Here is a 19,502-nt window from a genome sequence, read left to right on the forward strand (position 1 = left end):
CTCGTACTCAATATATTTTTGGGAAGATCTTTAAAAATGCCTTTTACGCTGATAGATTTCTAAGCAAAAAGTTATATGCAATAGTTTTTCATCATTTTTTCACAAATGAGAGTAAAATGGTTCCTTTATTTTTCGTAAGGTTAGGTATTCATTGCCCATAAATACTAGTAAACATTAATATAAGCTATAAAACTATTTGATTTTAAATGGATCGATTTGATAAATAATGAATAATGAATTTACTAAATGTGAAATTCATATTTCTAAGAATACCCTTTGGCGGCTGCCCTTGACGATGTTTATTATGCATCAGCAATAACATATGTCTACTAAAATTTTGCTGAAATAAAATTCAATTTGAAAAAATATTAAGAATCTAAAACTGTCACCAAGTGAATATGTATGTTACATCAGTCGATGACGGAGGTAAGTTAAAGACAAAATAGTTCTCACAGCACAGTTTTGGCAACAATATCAAAATGAATAGAAAAGTCTGCAACAGTTGACGATTTACAACCACAGAATGTTTGGTTGCCGTCCTAAGCCTAACAAACAGAGCTATTTTTATCTCCTTGTTCATATCAACAGGAAACTAACCTGTTATGGGAACAACAGAGGCGGCAAAACAAAATGATGCCACAAAAAAAGAAAAAAGCAATCCAAATATTCCTGCAGAATCAGCACGACAGTTGCAAATGCTCATAACGCATGGGTTCATAAGGAACAAAAATATATTGAAGGCTGGGCAATTGAAGATATTGTCAACTTATAGAACATCCTTTCTAGACACCTGCCAAAATTCAAACAAAAAGGAGGGGACTAAAGGGTCCTTATCTGAAAAACGAAAGGCAAATGACGATCTGTAGTTTAGGTCAGCCACTTTTTCTCAAATGTTGAAAACATTATTTTTGTTGATTGTGCCAGTGTGCAATTTGTTAGTATCACATTAAGCATACCGAAACTAAAATACCCTTGTGGTTGAACAACTAGCGATTTCGTAGGCTTATGGGGAGTATATCGATTCGTCTGCTGATACTGATAATTAATTTTATTTATTCAGAAAATAATAATTTTCTCGGCAGAGATATAACAAGATTTATAATTTCTTTAAAATCATACATACAGATGGTTCAGCTTTTGATTTTTTATTATCTGGCATCAAATGTTCTGAAATATCATAACATTTTGCAATTTATAAGTGCGCAATTCAATCACACTTGATTCACATGATTCACTCGATTCGCTTCATTCGCTTCATTCGTTCGCTCTGCATTCATAATTGTTTCACAGCTGCAGCCGATAACAATTTAAATCCATTGTTGCCAATAAACAATTATTGCAATTCATGCAAAACAAAACGCAGAGCACACTTCAGGCTGCCCCTCAACCCCCTTACCATTCACTATTAGCCACAGGCGTCAGCCGGGCATAAGCGGCGGCCCATAGCCATGCCCTAGACCAATGCCAATGCTGTTGCCGAATCGCTGAGCTTTTTATCTTCATAAAAACGCCGCCAGACAAAGCGACGGACGGACAGACAGACGGACCCTGTCCCAAACGAAATTCATTGCAAAATGTTCAAAAATGGCGCACGAAAAAACTGTTGCCGGGGAAAATTGAATGGAAATGAAAGGGAGGGGCGTAGCTGGACGAGCTGGCAGGATGGCGCCCAACGGGCCATGTCATAGACAGCGTAGTATGAAAGGGGGAGAGTGCGGAGAGGGAGCACTAAATAAAGTTGCAGTAAAAAACTATTAGACAGGCGCCCGCGTTGAAAAACAAAATAAAAATCACCTAAAATACCACAGTCAAAAATAAGCAAATGTGTTCTAGTCGTGAGTGCCCAACTAGCAGATACTCTTGCCCAAGCGACAAGCTGCACCAGGAGACATTTTCACTGCTTAACTATAATAAAATGGTTGTAAGTGTGATACGTTTTAGAGGAAGCAAAGATTAAAACCAGATAATCGAAATCGAACAACTTCCAGGGAATCTGCAGCTTTAAGAGAATATGTTAGAGTAAGCTGTATCCTTATTGTATTGTATACTTACATATACACACACGAGCCCAAGCTTACTCCCATTGCCCAAATACTTCCGTATTTATGGTTTGATCTTTATTAAATTTTCAAGGCATCCAAATGATGCTCTACCTTACTAGCAGCTTTGGGGAATAAGAGAAGGAAGTCAAAAAGTGAAATTATATATAATACAAATTTCAAATCTGAGATCCATCCTGAATATATATACATTATGGAGTCACGTTCTCTCTGTTACATACATTGACATGTACAGTCATTATACCGTGCTCGACGATTTTCAATGGGAGCAGGGTATAAAAAATACAAAAATGTTGGCCATATATGCAATTGGGGGAAAACTATGGAGAAAGGCAGTGGGGAAGGGCGAGCGATAAAAGAACAGACTGAAGCCGACAGCAATCGGAGAAGCTGCAACCGAAACAGGAAATTAAAAACGAATCGTGTGCGTGTATTCCGTAGATATGTATGTGTGCATGTGTGTGTGTGTGTGTGTGTGTGTTTGTGTATCTTGCAGATGGCTGGCATCAAGAGACACTACTGAGGCGGCAGAAACACAAAGTGTTTTATTCAATACGAGGCCAGGGACAGTGGCCATTGGGCAATGGCATGCAGCAAATGGGGGCACGGCAGTCAAAACTTTGCCCTCTTACCTTGACTCTTAAATTTATGTGCAAACTTTTGGTGTATAGCTGTGTGTGTGTTTGCGTGTCTGGAAATTATGCAATTTTAACGCATAAATTTCACGACTCGACCCGAGGCCAAAGCACAGCAGCCTCGTCTGCCAGCCCATAACTTAACCGACTTCACGACTGTCTAATTAAAGCCAGTTCAGCGGGCGTAGCCCCTTTCCTGTGCGCCAGCAATACAAATGCCTTCCGTTTACCATTATGATGGCACAAACGGGAGCGGAGGCTGCTATAAACTATTTGATCAAGGCTTGCTTTCAAGAAACTACTCAGAGTTACCTCAAAGTAAGCACTTATACAAAAGCCCAGCTACATGAGACTATTGGAGAAAACAAACCAAATCTCTTTGTTCAAAATCTATGTATATCTGTACTCATATGTATTATTAAATGTGACTTAGTAATCATATTAAATATATATTAAAGTAAAAAAAGAGATTAACGTAGTCAAAACAATTATTTTTAACAGTATATTTTTAATTGAATTTTGTAGAGTATTTGCAGTTCGTTAATCATCCACATTTGATGCAGCTTTTTTGCATTTTGAAGATCCTATGGCTTGCTCGTAAACATAAAAGTTGGCAACACTCCCCGGAGACAAATCAGTTTGATTTTGATTGCATCTTTTATGGCCGTTGGCACCTTATAACTTTTTCCACCTGAATAGGCCATTGCAGCCCGCCAGCTGTTCAGATTCGGAGGCTTCTGCCCGAGTCAGTATCCTTCGGCTTGGCCGCAGGTTTTAATTCGCCCATCACAGTTGTTTCTTGCTGTTGTTATGGTTGCCGGTTGACGGTTGTTGCCTCTTGGTTTCTTGGTTGTTGGTTATTGGCACGTGTTTTTGTGTGTTTTTCAACGTGTTCCTCGCTCGCATTTATTTCTTGGGATAAGCTCATAAAACTTTTGCCTAAAACAAAAAAGAGCAGCATGCTCTACTCGGGTATGCCCAACTGAAAAATATCCTGTACTCAGCGCCAAGCAGACGAACAAAGTTCTAGCTCTTAACTCTCTTAGCAGGCATGCCGCAAGCTATGCAGCTTATGTAGGGGCTATGAATCTACTTCCCTCAGGAACTATCGATTTGATAGTGTTATCTTTATGACATTTATAAATAGGGAATCGGAATAAAGTGGGAAGCAACGACCCTCTCTCAACTAGACTCAGAGAAGCGTACTTCTGTTTGTCACATTTATTTGCACAAATCCAATATACCCATTTTTAATGGATTCACGGTATAAATAAAAATATAAAAACAAAGCTAAAACTTGATTCCTATTTGTGGCTTTTATAGGTTTTATGCCCAAGCAGAAACGGTTCAACATTTTGTCTTAACAATTTAATGAGTCGCAAGGGGTAGCATTGGCAGCCGGGGTAGTATGATTAAAAATTGTAAGGTTTGATTAAAACGAACGGCGTGACAAAACAAACACGAAATTATTTAGCATGCAACAACCCAATTTCGGGAGTGCTTGACCAAAAGATACCCCTTAGCCTAAGGCAAAGTATTACAAACAATTTCTTATTCCAACACACTGGCATGTATTAGCCGGCTCGTCTAGCTCAATTGCTTCTCAACATTCCTAAAGTCTCAACACTTGCATTTTTCAAAAATTCGATGCAAATCATATATATATACACAGCTTAGTCTCGTAAAACTTTCTTTGTGCCTGTTAAATACATTTGCAGGGCTTTAGAATATATTTAGTTCCCCTATAGACACAGATATAGGGTTAAAAAGGCGATAGGGAAATGTGTCGGTTAGCTTGCGACTGTTTTGTTGGACTTCTCTCCACGCTCCTGCTGCGGATGCTTTTCCTGCCATCCGGAATGTATCAGACAAATGCTTTGCAATTGAAATGTCAATAATGTTTTATGACATTGTAGCGAAACGCTTCAAAATGTCATACTTTTGGCTCAACTTCAATCTGATACACTGAGGGTGTTTTACATTTGTATACTTTTATAAATATTCCGATTTCTTATTTTTATTTGAAATTTTGCTGGATAATTTTGTGCTTCTAGTGAATATTTAAATAAATTTCGATTAAAAATTGCATACATTTTTTTTTTGCAGTGTAGCACAATAAAATATTTTCATTTGGCTCGCAAAATCTTTGACATGCAACAGCAATCAAAAGCGAAGAGCGGTAAAGGAAGAGTGCGGGTACAGGACATGGGCCTGCGGTTGTATGAGGGCGGCAGGGGAAAGCCAGGACGCCATTTTGTGGCCTGTCTTGCGGTGTCGCCTGAAATTGGCCAGCAAACATGGCAACAAGCACGAATAGACCAAAAAGGATATAGAAAGAGACCAAGAGAGAGAGAGAGGGGAGATTTGAGGGGGACAAAAGAACCCGCAAAAAACAAATGTCGAAATCCAATTCAAAATGCCATCAGACATTCTAATTTCATTCATTTCTCAATACAATCAACTGAGCGTGGGGCAGGCTATGGCAGAACAAAGTCCCAAATTCACTTCCTTATGTCACATAAATTCTGATTGTGATAAAGCGAAACAGAAGCAACAACAACTAAAACGGAAATGCAGCAAACGATTCTTCAGTTCTCTGCGGCATAAATTGCGGCACCAAATTGAATTCTGGTCTATGATTTTGTTAACTGGACACATGAACTCCGATTGACGACTCCAATTTTCTTTGGCTGAGTTACGAGTAACATCTTCAGGTTTAGTGTCTAAGCTTAAGTAGGTCCTTTAACGCAACTGTCGATTACATTTTTCAGACAGGCCATATATTTACTTATTAACGATCATTTTAAGCATTATTTTTTAAAGAAAAATATAGTAGATAAAAAATCAAAATATGTAAAATTAAATAAATAAAACAAGGAAACAATATTTATTTCAAAAGAAAACTGAACCGAACCTTGAGTTATTGGTCCAAACTGTGAACTGCTTCAATAATCAACTGTCTGCGATTGTGAATAATGCTTACAATCCAGTAATACAAAGGTAACATCTAATCTTAAATTATCTTTAATTGCTTAGGGTTGGACAGTGCTCTTTATGAACCACATTTCGCAATCTTCATGGATTGTAATCAGCTCGTAACAAGTTCACAATGACTGCCCGGCTCTCAACTAGCCACCGCCCCAAAGCGCAATTCTTAACTGTTTTCTGTTTCAAGTATTTCACTTTTCTCATCTTGTTGCATTCGCAGCTGGGCTATAAAAATGCACACAAAAGACTTGGTAAGAGGGCAAAGCAAATGCAGAGAGCCAGAAAAAGAGTCATTTGGGATATTTTCTGGAGCTGGAGGCGTTTTGAGTGCTTTCAGTGCAGTGTGTCGCCCGTTGGTGTCGTGCCTCATTTTTGTGCAAATTGTATAAAATAAATATGAATTGGCTGTCACGAGGGCAACGTCAAGGTCTTTAGCTTAATGCCTCGGGGGATCAATTTGTAGTTTGGCTGCCGCTTCAGGGATTTGCATTAGAATTTTGATGGCGAGTGGATACAAATTGAATTGCCACACAAAATGTTAATTGGCATCATAAAGCAACGGCTCAAGACAAGCGTAAATTAATTAAAGTTGCAATGCCAGCAGCAGCAACAAGGACCATAACAATAGCATTGACAACAACAACCTAGGTCAACAGCCGTATAAAATAGCCGATACGCGTCTAGAATGCAATCAGAAATTAATTGCGGCAATAATTGCCTTATAAATAAATCCAAGCATCTATCTTGGTGTGCACACGTCCGTATACGTGTGTCTGTATGTTTTGTCCATGTGTGTGTGTGTGTGTGTGTGTGTATGTGGTTGAGTGTGGTATTCAGGGGCCTGAATGAGCTGCACTTCGAAATCAAACTAATAAAACGGCAGTTAAGTTAATCAGCCAGACAGCCGGCAAGTTGATTTAAAGCCGCAGCCAACGGCGCGTATGATTGATTTATCAATCTCTGCATGGTTTGCTTGAGAACACGTGACTGGGGGAGACTGGTATGCAACTGCTTGAGGCATAGTTTTCTATTTGCATAATTTAATATTGATTTGCATTATTGTCACAGATCCACGCCCCTAGTCTTTCTTTCAGTAGACCATCTCCGAGCTGAGGTTGATCAGTCCAAGCCACTCCCAGCCAAAGTAAACTAAAATAATCAAAACAAAAAAACTTGTTTGCATAACGCATACACAAATTTGTACAATGCATCTATGACCCACCCATAACCGACAGCAAGAAAAGCAGCAGCGGCCATGACATGCGGCTAAACCAGCTCCGTTTCTTGGGAGGTCGATGGATACGCTTTAAGCTGCACTTGCTGCACAGGGGCTGATATTGCTCTTCCATAAGTTTGATGAGGGTCTTGGCATTTCCATCTAAGCCGAACATATTGAGCAATTCCTTCTCATTCTCCACGAAATTCTCCAGCGCAATGCTTACTACAGTTGTCTGTGCGTGCGTCCAATCCTCAGCAGAGTCTAGCTCCTTTGAAGGCTCAGCTGGGAATGACTTGACTTTGTACTTGACTGTTAAATTACAGTCCGGCTGATCTCTGGCTGCCGGCTGCATTAAAATGCTTAGCTCGGTGGTGTCGAAGGCAGCCACCTTGCCGCTGGAGGGAAACACTTGGAATAGTGCCTCATTCGCAACGTCAATTAAGTATACCATGGGCTGAGCGCCCAGATTTAGCAGGCTCAGTTGACGCTTCTGCAAGTGTGGAAATGGAGCCTGAAACTTGACGTTCGTTGGTGAAATAATCAGAACATCGTTGCCTGCCATTTTCTAAACAGAAAACCAAGTTTTTTGTTAAATTTAACCTAACACATTAAAATTGAATTTTCTATTCTTATCTAATGGCCTATCTCGATTCCATAACTCAAACAAAAAGTACAACAAAATAATGCTTCAAAACAGACTTTATGCTTCAACTTTCATAAGATTTATGACAACTTACCACAGACAGCTTTATGTTGAACATGTTGAGCTTAATAATTGAATTCATTCATGCTTTACAACATCTGTTGAATGATTAAGATGTTTTCTTGCAAAGATACGAAGAAAATTGGAAAATCGAGACAACATTAAGTAACATTCATTGTTGTCAAATTTAAGTAAGCCTAAAAAAGCGATTAGCGGAGCCTTGAGCTTTAAGTCAAAGTAGCTTACTTTCAATTAAGGCTAATTATAGAGGCTTATTTAATATTTATCCAAGAAAACTTGAAAATTATACTCATTCAAAGCTCAGTCAACCTTAATTTGGGTTCATTAACGTTTACAATAAATTTAATCTTCCTTGAACTACTTTAAAGTAGCAATAAATGGGGGTAAATAAAGTAATTTAACCTAGGTAGCTTTAAGAAATAGAGCAATATGTAGCTGACATTCGAAAATATCTCATGATATCAATGAATAGATAAATAGAGTTCATTGGCCACGTTAGAAGTTAGATTAATTGTGCTTAATATTCGCTTAGCGAATCGCAATAGATTGAGAAATGGTCAATATTATTGCTGGAGTCATTATGTAGATCCCGTGATGGGCTTTGTACTCGTATTTGTCACATCGGCAACATTATTAGCAACAAATGCCTTATAAACGCCTTGGGGTCCTTCAAACTACCGCAATTTGGCCGGCTTGGCCAATTTGAGGCTACCCTCGTCTTAATTTTTTTCTTCCTACCAAATGGCCAGCTTTGAGTGTGTCCTGTAAGTCCGTCCGCTGTCTGTTTGTCCGCTGTCAACAACATTTGTACAACGTATTTTTTCATCTTTCTTTCTGCAGATTTATGAAAACGAAGAAATCGTGAAGGACGGAGACAAAGCGAAGCATTGTTATGCCAGTAGCCAGCCAGGACACTCGCTGACAGCAGGACGAGCGGCAGCTTTGAACAAAATGCTGCGTAGTTGAGCGCAGCTGCTTCAAAAATATAATAAATAAATAAACATAATTTATAAGTAGCAGATTTTTTACGTCTGTGTTGGCATAAATGCTTCAACACACACACACACAACAACAACACACACACACACACACAAACACACCGACACACACAGAAAGAGACTCACGCACACATAATACTGGCATTTTTTTTTTTCTCGTCTTTCACTTTTGTCTGTCTGAATAGCTGAAGATGAATGCGATGCCATCTTTGAGGGTATTTACCACAGGGAAACTCTGAGACAAAGAAACGTGAACAATGAATTCTTGTGGATAACTCAATGATACGTATGCGTGACGTAGCGGGCTTACGTTACGTTAAAAAGACCTCCTTGAATGAGAAGCTAAGCAATTGTCTGTCTACTTAAAGCTGAAGGTGCAACAAGTGTCCTCTGCACTTTTCAGGATATGCTTCAATGGGAATGAGCCGAATGAAGCAAACTATGTGATAAACAGTTTAGCAACATTCTTTTTAACTAGTCTTTGCTGGTCGACAGTCCTCATAAGATCTGTGAAACAGGTTAACTCAAATATGACTCACCTTTCCTTGTTTGAAATCTTAGCATAACAACTTCTAGGACAGGACGATCTTGCATGTGGAACAGTAATTTAAAATAACTAGAATGTTATTCAAAGGAATTCAGTAAAGCACTCTATCGATCTGCATAAAATTTCGATTTTGGAGCTTCTACTAAAAAGCTGTTGCTTATTGCTGTTGGCCCATATTTACCAGTAGTTTAGCCTTCATATTGTACTTTGAGTTGTCAAAAACATGTACACTTGATGCACACCCACCCTTGAGACACGCCTACTTCTTTTTAGCACACATAAAAGCAGTCAAAAGAGAAAACAAAGACATTTCTAGTCGACAGGCTAACCGGAAGTCAAGAACACAAACGAACTAAAAGCCGCACTCTCAGCAACAGCGTTCCTTATCATACACATACATATATACCATAATGTAGATATATTCTCCCTGTATATATATATATATATATATATATATATATATCAACACATTCCGGGAGGCACACCCACACGCTGACACTGAAGGGGGGTGCCACATTCAAATGGTTCCATATTTCTTGACAATTTAGGACACCATTAGCGAGAAATTATTACTTTGCGACGTCAGCGGCGCTGGGCGGAGGGTAGGCAGCCGCCGGTCCAGGGCAAGCACTGGAGTACGCATAGAAGCAGAAGGCAAACTGTACTGCGGAGGGTGACGAGTGGAGGGTAGAGGCCGTTTGCCGATTTTGGCGGGAAAACGACAACGCAGTGACACCCACAAGCCTGCGACGCCTCTAAAATGTAATGGGGCACAAAAAAAAGGAAAGGACAGTTTTAGTCATGGATGCCCGACTAGAATATACCCTTTTATACTAATGCAAATCACAATCATAATCGACATTTATCGATTTGGGAGCAATGAGAGAGAGTGTTTGACGGTTATACAGAAAAATGAAAAATCAAATGGTATATTTAGAATGTTTATTTAGGATATTCCTCTACTCAAACTCATACTTTCACCAGTTTAATATGCCCAAAGAGAGAATTATATTTTTCTGGGTATCGAAAATTTAAAATCCCTTTAAAAAACGAAGCAATATTGTGGTATTTGTTTACATAGCTCAATTTTGCAACGATTATAATATTCTTCCATGTTTCACGAAATACTTAATTGTTAAACGAAGTATAAGAAATCTCATCTCTGGCCGTTGTTTTATAATCATTTTTTATGGGCAGTAATCGGTAGCACGGCTAAATATAATTCAATTCATTTATATTGGAAAGTGTATTAATGTTTCGGGGTGCCAAAGGCAGCCGCTTCTATGTGTGTTTTTTCTAACGCTCTGTTTTTGGAAGCGCGCGGGCAACTTATGTGGGTGCTTAAGTGAACCATTAGCGCCGCGCGTCATTAAGTTGTTTCCGCTTCGCGCATTTCTTCTACTGTTTTCTCCGTGCAGGATGGCAGGCGTGGGCGTGGGAGTAGGCCCAGCTCTGCTGCCAGACTGCAACAGCTTCCCCCATGGGGAAGCTAGAAAACTGCGGCTGTGGCATTGAGGCACGTACTCGCGTTCGTATCGAGGTTGTAGGCCACATCATTAATGGTTATAGACCAGGCCGGAGTAGGAACATAGACTAGGCTTTGGCTTGCCGCCTTTGCCTATTTTTATCTTTCTTTTTTGTTGCCTACCCATTGCGGTTCATTGACCAGCCACTGAACAGGCATCCGCCTTGATTTATATGCTACGGAGTTTGTCTGTTCGTTTAGTGCCTGCTCGTAATCATTTTAAGTAGGCTCAACATGTTTTAGCTGCCCTTCCTTTTCGACGTAATTAAATGTGGCTTGCAAATTGACGGGCCAAGTGCGAGCTGGGCAGCTTCGTGAGGCCAAACACCAGCTGTGTCAAACGCAAAATTCAATTAAACGCAAATCAGTGCAAAAATCACATGAACCGACCGTCATCATGAACTGACCGAAGCCCAGCGCCGGCATCAGCTGCCTGTGCCCAGTTTCCGCAGCAGGCAAATAGCCGGACCTGGCTATCATCGTTCTGTTGTTGGCTTCTCTCTATTGCACCTTTGGCCGAGCCAAACGGCACTTAAACGCCAACTAACCAACGCTCACACACACACACACATCGGCAGAGGGTGCCACAATCAGCTATGCAACGGTGCAACGCGTCGTATGCGTGTTTCGCTGTTTGTTGATGGCAAATAAAACCAATTGGGGGCGTGGCGGATCTGTAGCAGCGCAGGCCATTACCAGTTTAAGTGGATTTGATGAGCGTTTATGTGTGCCCTGCGCTGCAGTGGCTCCCACTGCAGCCCGCACGGCACGTTCTAATTATGACAACGTGACGGCCAGCCGAGCCCTGGTGCAGGTTCATTTAAATGCTTTACGGTAGTTGGCTCTAAAAACAAGTTACAAATTTCAATAATTAAATCTAATTTATAAACAAATTGCTGAGTTCAGCTTAATGAAATTTTAATTTAATTTATCAGTTGGCAATAAGCGTAAATAATTAAAAACATTTATTTTTATGGTACCTATTACTTAACCCTATGTCTGTTCCTTTCCACGAGTCTTCGAATATATGAAATCTATTATTATTTCTTGCATATCATGCGCTTTATTTATTCGATAAGTTTTGATTTTGGAACTACGTTTTGAAACACAGTCAAACTATGTTTACAGTTAAACATACCAAACTTGATACGCTATCGAATGACATATACAGAATATTTCAAGCGAAAGCGGAAGCACAGCGTCATTATACCTCCCAGTCGCTCCCTCTACTTGCCCTTTGGCTTGGTGCTCGAAGCAACACTTACTGGGCAAGTTCTTGTTATTTAACAGAGTCTTTTGGTCAAGTCGACCGTGATTAGCGTTTGGCTTAGATCGCCGATGTGGCTGTTGTTGCTGCTGTAACAGCATTTGCCACAGTTCAACACCAACAAATTGGCTTATCACACATCCCCCGAGGGGCGGGAGATGAGACGGCCACTGCATTTGCATGTTTATTGTGTGGTGGCTTTATGGCTGCCATTGCAATAATTAAGGCTTATTTACAAGCTCACAATCCACGGCGCACAGGCAATTACAACAACAACAACAATGACGACAACAATTAGAGCGCTTACAGCAACAGCAATCGGAACATGCAAGGACAACAACAGCAACTCACCTGTCCGGCAACATATTGGCAAACAGTGCAAGCGACACAAATTTTCCACTACAGCTAACGAAGGATGCGACGTTTGTGTGTGTGTCTGTGTATGTGTGTGGGCATTTGACACCTCATATTGGTAATTATTTGCATCTGGGTGGAACGCACAACATACGATTGAAGCACTGGGAGGGGCGGGACGCACATCGATAGAGCACAAGTTAGAGTAAGCTAGGCGGCAGTGCCCGACTAGAAAGTACTTTGTACCCAGAGAATAGATGGAATAGATGGTCGTAACCCTTAAAACCTCTTCGTAAACTTATACACAAGCTGGTCTCAAACTATGCACGACAGGCGGCAGCTATGTTTATTCTTCCCTCAGCCACACATTATTCATTGCTAGCATCGTTGTCCATAGTCCGATAAAAAGTAATATTGTTTTTACCTATATAACGTATCAAGTTTGGTGTATCTAGCTCATAAAATATCCGAGTTAGGATTAAAAGATCATGTTCAAAATCGATTATTACCGATATATAATCCAAAGAAGAGGAGTTTTCAGGAGAATTGACGGATTTCGCCCGTGGCTATATTAATTCAGCCCATCTCCTTCCTTTTCTTCCATCCATTATTTTACATAAGTATATAAAAAATAATTATATTCCTTTTAACCATTCTCAATTCGGGGCATAAGTTTTGGATAGCGAGAGAAGCGTATTCAGGTGTTGGCCAACCTTTCAAATGCTTTGATTAGCTGCACTTCTAACTCTTGGAAGGGAATGGAAGTCGTGGTATTCGCAAAGGACTGACCAGGTGCCGAGTGAGCTGCATTCCAATGCAGTTAAACTCAACCGGGCTGAGAAAAGAGACGAGAGAAGGGAAAGGTGATGTGAAATGCGTTCCCTTTTAGCTGAAAATGAAATGAAACGCTCGCCATGGACTGCGGATTGAGGATTGTGGATTGGACTGGAGCAATTTGGTTTATATCTTTTATGGGCCAACACAAACAATTCGCACGTAAAAGCAATAAAGTGTGCACATGATTTGGCCCTTTTGTGAAGGTAAATGCAGAGCAGCGGCAAAATAAAATAGAGCCACTTGGCGGCAACAGCTACAACTGATGCCAGGACACGTGCCCGGAGCCAGGCAAAGCCGAGACGATAACGAACAGAGGCAGGGGGTGCAGGATGCGGATGAGTGCGATATCATTTCAAATTGTTTTCAATCAAATGCGACTTGCATCTGTAATTTGTATGCAAACGAGTTGGCGACGATGTCGTCCTTGTCGTCTTCCTCGTCGTTGGCGCATTGACTGATTTGTGATTGACGGGCTCTGAATGGAATCCGTGTGTAAATGTCGTGGGAAAACGCTGATGCAAGTACAAAATAAGGAGCCATGCCTAAAATCTAAATGTGTTGGGATACTTGCGAAACTTGTTCCGACATTGATCAGGTCTTCAGTTTGTAATGCCCCAGAACGAATAGCGTAAATTGATTTCAGTGTAGCCAACTCGCTGTTTCACTGTACCGCAACCGCCACACTAAATTCATTTTAAAAATTATACTTATTTTTCAAACATATCAATAAAAAATAAGAACATTGATCCAACGGATGAAAATAAAACTAAAGTTTCCAGCTATTATGCGATCTGGCCTTTCAAACAGACAAAGATATAGTAGCCCGATAGTCGCATTCCGCTCAAGAGAGCTGTCACTGTAGTTGTGTAGCCAATGAATTATATGGATACGCTTGAAACAAATATCTCGCACTTTATTTTTGAGTTTAGGATTTGCCTCTGATCAAATGCATTTTATGTGACTTAATATTTCCTGCACTATTTTAATAGTTCCTTTGCTTTTCTTTTCGGTTCAATTTCCCTAGTAAAATTCATGTTAATAAGCATTAATAAAATGAATCATGATAAAGGTATAAGCTTAGTTACCGAATTACAAGCACATCTTTTATGCAACACTTATGGAAGTGACGCAAAAAATAGTTAATATTAGTTTGATCCTCGCATCCCCCTTTGCAGTTGCAGCAGTACATATTGCACCAGCCGTTGCCACAACAGCGTTTCTTTCCACACGGCTGGTAAACACATACATTGTCTTCTGTGAATGCACCCGGAATATTTTCGCATGCGTAATCTGTTTTAGGTACAAAAACCAACTCCTTTGACGGGCAGCAAAGATTAAAAAGCCACTTTCCATCTGCCGCTTCCGACACAATAAAGAGCAGCTCTAGTGATAATACCAACATCCAAACGTTGCTCATTACAACTTTTTCGAAAAATTACTTTTGAAGGAATTTGGTGCGATTACTGCGATTAGTAAGAAACGCAAGTGCTTTTTGCGCCAATCGACATTTATATTGAAGCAGCGCTCTGTGACGGGCAAATAATTTAATTATTTTTTTAACATAGAGACAATTTATGGTGCCTGTTGCAAATGGGCAATATTAGCATAGTGGATGCCCTGGAAGATACTCTGTATTCACTAAAATCTCAAAAAAAAAAAAAAACAACGGAAAACAAACTTTTTGTAAAATAATGAAAGGTGCCAAACTCAAACAGCGGTAAGTTGTACAAGCTTTTTTCTCCTTTATCTCTTGGTTTGAGTTCTAGAAAGATTAGCTTCTAATTTCACTTAAAATGCCCATAAATCACTGAATTAGCCCAAAATGATTTCAAATGTTTCCTCTTGAGATCTGTTAATGCGCGTTCAGCATTGAAATGAAGTCGCCGCATTGTCGCCTAATCAGGTCGTCACCTGTTGGCTACTTTTCCCATTTTAATTATTTTTCAAAGTTTAACACCATTTTAATTATACACTATTTACTTATTATAAGTAGTAATTCCCAACATGAAGCCATTATAATATGTTTTTAAGCATTCCTTATCTGGTAATACATTTAAGTCTACAGTATCGATTAAGAGGGGCAATAAAGATTGAAAATATCGATGCTGAAGATGTTCGATATTGACAGCCTTAGTACAGGGGATCATTCACAAGGGCACCTCCGACAAGAGAACTCTCAGTGCATTTATAAATAAATTTACATGAAACGCTTGTCCAGTCGCAAAGGGCACCATGGATTCGCGGTACATTAATACAGTTGATTAATTAAAGCGTGCCCGTCACACAACACAGCTCCAATACAAATCATAACTGTGTCAAGCAAAACTTTGCTTTATTTTGAATTATACGCCACAGCGCTTTTTGAGGGAACTCTTTTTGTTAAGAAATTATGTCTTATACGTGGCTGCTGGTAATATTATGCCAGCTGCTGTTTCTAGCAGTGTCGTCCGGAAATAAACCGGGCTGCTGCCCCAAGATAGAGCTGAAATATATCCCATTGTTTGGTCGCCCGTGCGAATATTATCCGAATGTCATCTCATTTGGCCATATATGCCTTCACTTACCGTGTGGAAAACATAACCGCTGTTGCGGAAGAGGCACCTGCGATAGACATTGCTGCAATTGCGATAGTGGATGCAAATATAGAAGATCATGAATACTTTATTGACTACGTCTAGAGGTATGACTTGTTTTGTGTTAAATCCAATAATATTTTCGGTATGTCTCAGCAGTGTAATAAATTGAACTATCTACGAAATAATGGAATTATGGTATACTGTTCGCAACAAAATTAATGTATATTCTATACTAAATTAATAATAATTGCAATTGGATTTTTAATCAATATAAATAAAAAAAATAAGAATATATAGTTGATTCGCAAGAGCAACGTTTTTATGATCTACAAAGGACACGCAGAAAAGCGTTATAATCAAAGTTTATACTTACCATCTGAACGGCGTCTTATACATTTGCGATAATCTTTTGTATGGGCGCAAATAAAATTAAAATATTCATATGAATGAATGAATATGAACAGAATATTTGTGGTAAGATATCCCATGACAGATGTATTTCTAATAGTACCCTCAATGTTTTTTTGGCTTAGATATTCTGGAAATAGTACTGGAAAGTAAGAAAGTAAATTTAGGTATGTTTGGTTACTCAAAATTATTAAGGAGGATTTTACTTATTTAGAAATGTACATCCCTTTTTGCACTGGCATCGGAATTCTTGTAATTCGCCTTTTTCGCAGCAGCCATTCTGTTTTTTATGTAATATCTTAACAACATTGTACCACTATATCATATAGGAAAGATTGTTGGGTTTATAGCAAGATATTCTGTTTTCAAAGATATTTCAAAAAAACTCAACATTTCCGAGCTACACTATTCTCAGGTATCTGCACAAGGAAAATGTCTACAGGGGTACTAAATCTTCGGCCTGCCGAAGGTCGCATAGAGGTTTTAGGTTGTGGGTCAAATCCAGAACATTTCCTCAAGGATTGAATATATTTGCAGTGTTACATATAAGGAATATTGTAACTATTCATCGCCTATAGATGCTTTCTACATTTTCCATTTAATTCTATACAAAATATAGAAATTTAATTGGGCATATTTCATAGAAATATATATGACATTGTGTGTGCGTGTGAGTGTGGCTGCATGTGTGTGTATGTTCATTCAATAATGTTAATTAAATTATAATGAGCGTGTTAATTACTTAATGAAGCGAATTACTGAAACTTTTGCTGCTGTGCATGTGTCAGTTGCACCCTCAGCCGATTGTGCATTGACAGACTCAAAGGAATTCTCACGCAGTCCGCGCCCGCCGCCTGCTTCATGCCGCCCGCAGTCAAAGTTGACTGCGCTTTATATTTTTAAACTAACTAGAGGAACACAGGCCGGTGCTTATATATTGTAAAATATGAAAACATTTTTTTTCAAACATAGAATACGCCCTACCTCTGGTATTCAGACCGACAATTGTGATTAGTTGAAAGAAAACGGCTGTACAAGACATTTTGTATACAATACGATCAATGAATGAATGTAATTCAGACTCTAGAAAATATATACATTCATCGCCAGAATCACTGGTTATATAGTACCCGTGCAGTGTCTTTGTTTCCGATTATTGATAGCTAAAACGTTTCTTTATGGAGCCCAACCGGAACAATCACACTTACTTGACTAAGCTTACATTGAAGAAAATAGAAAGAGATGTAAGGCTAGATATATACACAAATTAGAATTGAAATACATTTGACTAGGCAAATTCAAACTTGGAGCCAATGTACTATTCTACTAGAATATTAAGAGCTTAAATACAGTGGCTAAAACAACAAATCCGATGAATTAAGACCGAATAATTAAAGGAAATATATCATAATTTAAAAGAAATTGTATGAAAAACCTTTTGTTTAAGAACAATATGCCATTCAATACAACTTTTTATCAATCGTGAAAAAAATACGCACGTTGTGCTAAAATTTAAAAGTATTCTCCTTAGGATTATAAAAAGCGTAAAATTGCATTAATGTTATTACCAACAAAGAAAAGGAAACGGAAAAAAGGGACACTTTGCGTTGAAGGCTTAATTTCAGCTACTACTTGAAGTCCTGCGAGGCCGAATAGCTTCTGCCCTTGTTGTGGTTTTAAGGATAAAGTAAAATGTACTTAAACAGAAAACTGTCCTTTCACTTTTGCCATTGCACTCACTCGAAAGGGACCCAAAATCAAATTGCTCATCTTACCTATACACTGAGAAAAACGATGAGGGTTAAAGAAAACCGAACTTTACTAATTCTTGATAGAATTTTCTTTTTTCTATAAAATATACGAGTATTCTGAATTGCAAAATTTGGGTTTCCTACCTAGGAAAATATGACTATATGATGTATATATATAGATCTAGAATCGAGTGTATATTTTTTTTAGATGTAGACATAAGAGTAAATTCGACTATTTTTAAGGGCAAGTAATTTCTGGATACAGGGTATCTCTAAGCTTATCTCTGATGCTTATTAAATAAAGTTTCTTGAAATCTTTAAAATGTTCGCTTAGTATCCTGCCAAAATATAGCATCCATTACTCAAGGACTCGCGCCCAGACGTTTGCTTGCTAAAGTAAACACAGATAACTGTTTATCAGCGCCAGTTCCACCTGCTCCTACGTGCCATACTCAATGCTCAGGCTCGTACCGTTCTCCATTACCAGCTTTGGATTACATGTGTAGTCACATACGCACACACACACACACACATACGAATACACACAGACGTAGAGACTGTGAAAGAGCGAGAAGGTGCGACTCGAAGTGCTCTTGGCCGAAATCTACTCGCACTTTTGTTGATTTAGTTTGCCACTTGTTGCAGTCTAACAAATTGTTATCCTTTATTTATGGCGGATTTTTACCGCCTTCCCGCCGTGCGTTCCTCTGCAAAGCATTGCCCAAAATGTCGCAACAAAGGCGCTAAGCGCATTAGTCGACTCCACTCCACAGTGTGGACCGTGTGAGCCTCGGGCTAATTTATTGAAAGTGTGCCGAGTGCGGTGACAATGCGCTAATGTGCGGCATAAAGCACATAAATCTCACTTGTTACTGCATTGACCGACTCCTGCAAGTGCTTTCCTTAAGGACATGTGACTAAATCCGCACTTTTTACTTGTTAGCTGGCTCACATATTTAAAAATATACTCGAACTGAACCCTTCGAAGCTGTTCCCAATTATTTCGCCCGCAGAGATTATACGTTTCATTTTAAGTAATATTAGTTAAAATAATTTTTCAGTTATATATTAAGGTAAGCTAAAGGTAACAATGCTTAAATCTTTTGCAGTATGAGAGTCAATAATAGTTTTATACTCTGTTGACAAACATTAGAAAAAGTCACTTATTGGCTGCCTTAAGTTTTTTCAACCGAATTGCAAATTCATGCCTCCTAATATATAGTAGCTGCAGTCTGTTTCAGCTGAAACTCATGGATAACTTTTTGAGCGACAATTACGAATTGTTGTGGTTCATTGAGCTTTGAAACTGCAAGCTTGCCTCAATGCAGGACCTTTGCAACGTTTCGCTTAACATGTGGTAAATGTGGCACGCACATCTAGTTGGATACATTTATACAACTGTATAATTTTATGGCAATTGGATTTCAAACTCGCAATGCATGGGATCAAAATATAAACGAGCAACGTGGCGTATACGCGATTCGAGTCAAATGAAGCGTTGTCGACGTTTAGCTGGAGTGGAATGCTGTAGACATGGCGATGAGAATCAGCGAGATAGAAAGAGATAGAGAGAGAGAGAATGAGTGAAAGAGAGTGGAACATACAAACAACGT

The 19,502-nt window shown here is 39.1% G+C and overlaps 2 protein-coding genes and 1 non-coding gene across 3 annotated transcripts in view; all 3 read right to left on the bottom strand.

Moving 5' to 3' along the window:
- The window catches only part of kek3 (kekkon 3), a 62,498-nt gene extending 46,255 nt beyond the window's left edge, over positions 1-16,243 (bottom strand). The window contains exon 1 of the mRNA XM_002052134.4: positions 16,104-16,243. The gene's annotated coding sequence lies outside the window, so the exon portion shown is untranslated. The remainder of the gene's footprint in view (positions 1-16,103) is intronic.
- On the bottom strand, positions 6,465-7,769 carry LOC6628607 (uncharacterized). Its single transcript, XM_002052132.4, has 3 exons — positions 7,640-7,769; positions 6,906-7,467; positions 6,465-6,832 (listed from the first exon to the last, which is right to left on the bottom strand). The coding sequence occupies exons 1-3, from the start codon at positions 7,685-7,687 to the stop codon at positions 6,774-6,776; spliced, it is 669 nt and encodes a 222-aa protein (XP_002052168.2). The 5' UTR covers positions 7,688-7,769; the 3' UTR covers positions 6,465-6,773.
- On the bottom strand, positions 13,843-14,966 carry LOC26531607 (uncharacterized). The gene is made up of 2 exons (XR_011416733.1): positions 14,240-14,966; positions 13,843-14,174 (listed from the first exon to the last, which is right to left on the bottom strand). It is a non-coding gene; the product is annotated as an uncharacterized protein (transcript).
- Positions 16,244-19,502: the final 3,259 nt, after the last annotated feature.

This window comes from Drosophila virilis, chromosome 4 (assembly GCF_030788295.1).
Source record: "Drosophila virilis strain 15010-1051.87 chromosome 4, Dvir_AGI_RSII-ME, whole genome shotgun sequence".
Lineage (NCBI taxonomy): Eukaryota > Metazoa > Arthropoda > Insecta > Diptera > Drosophilidae > Drosophila > Drosophila virilis.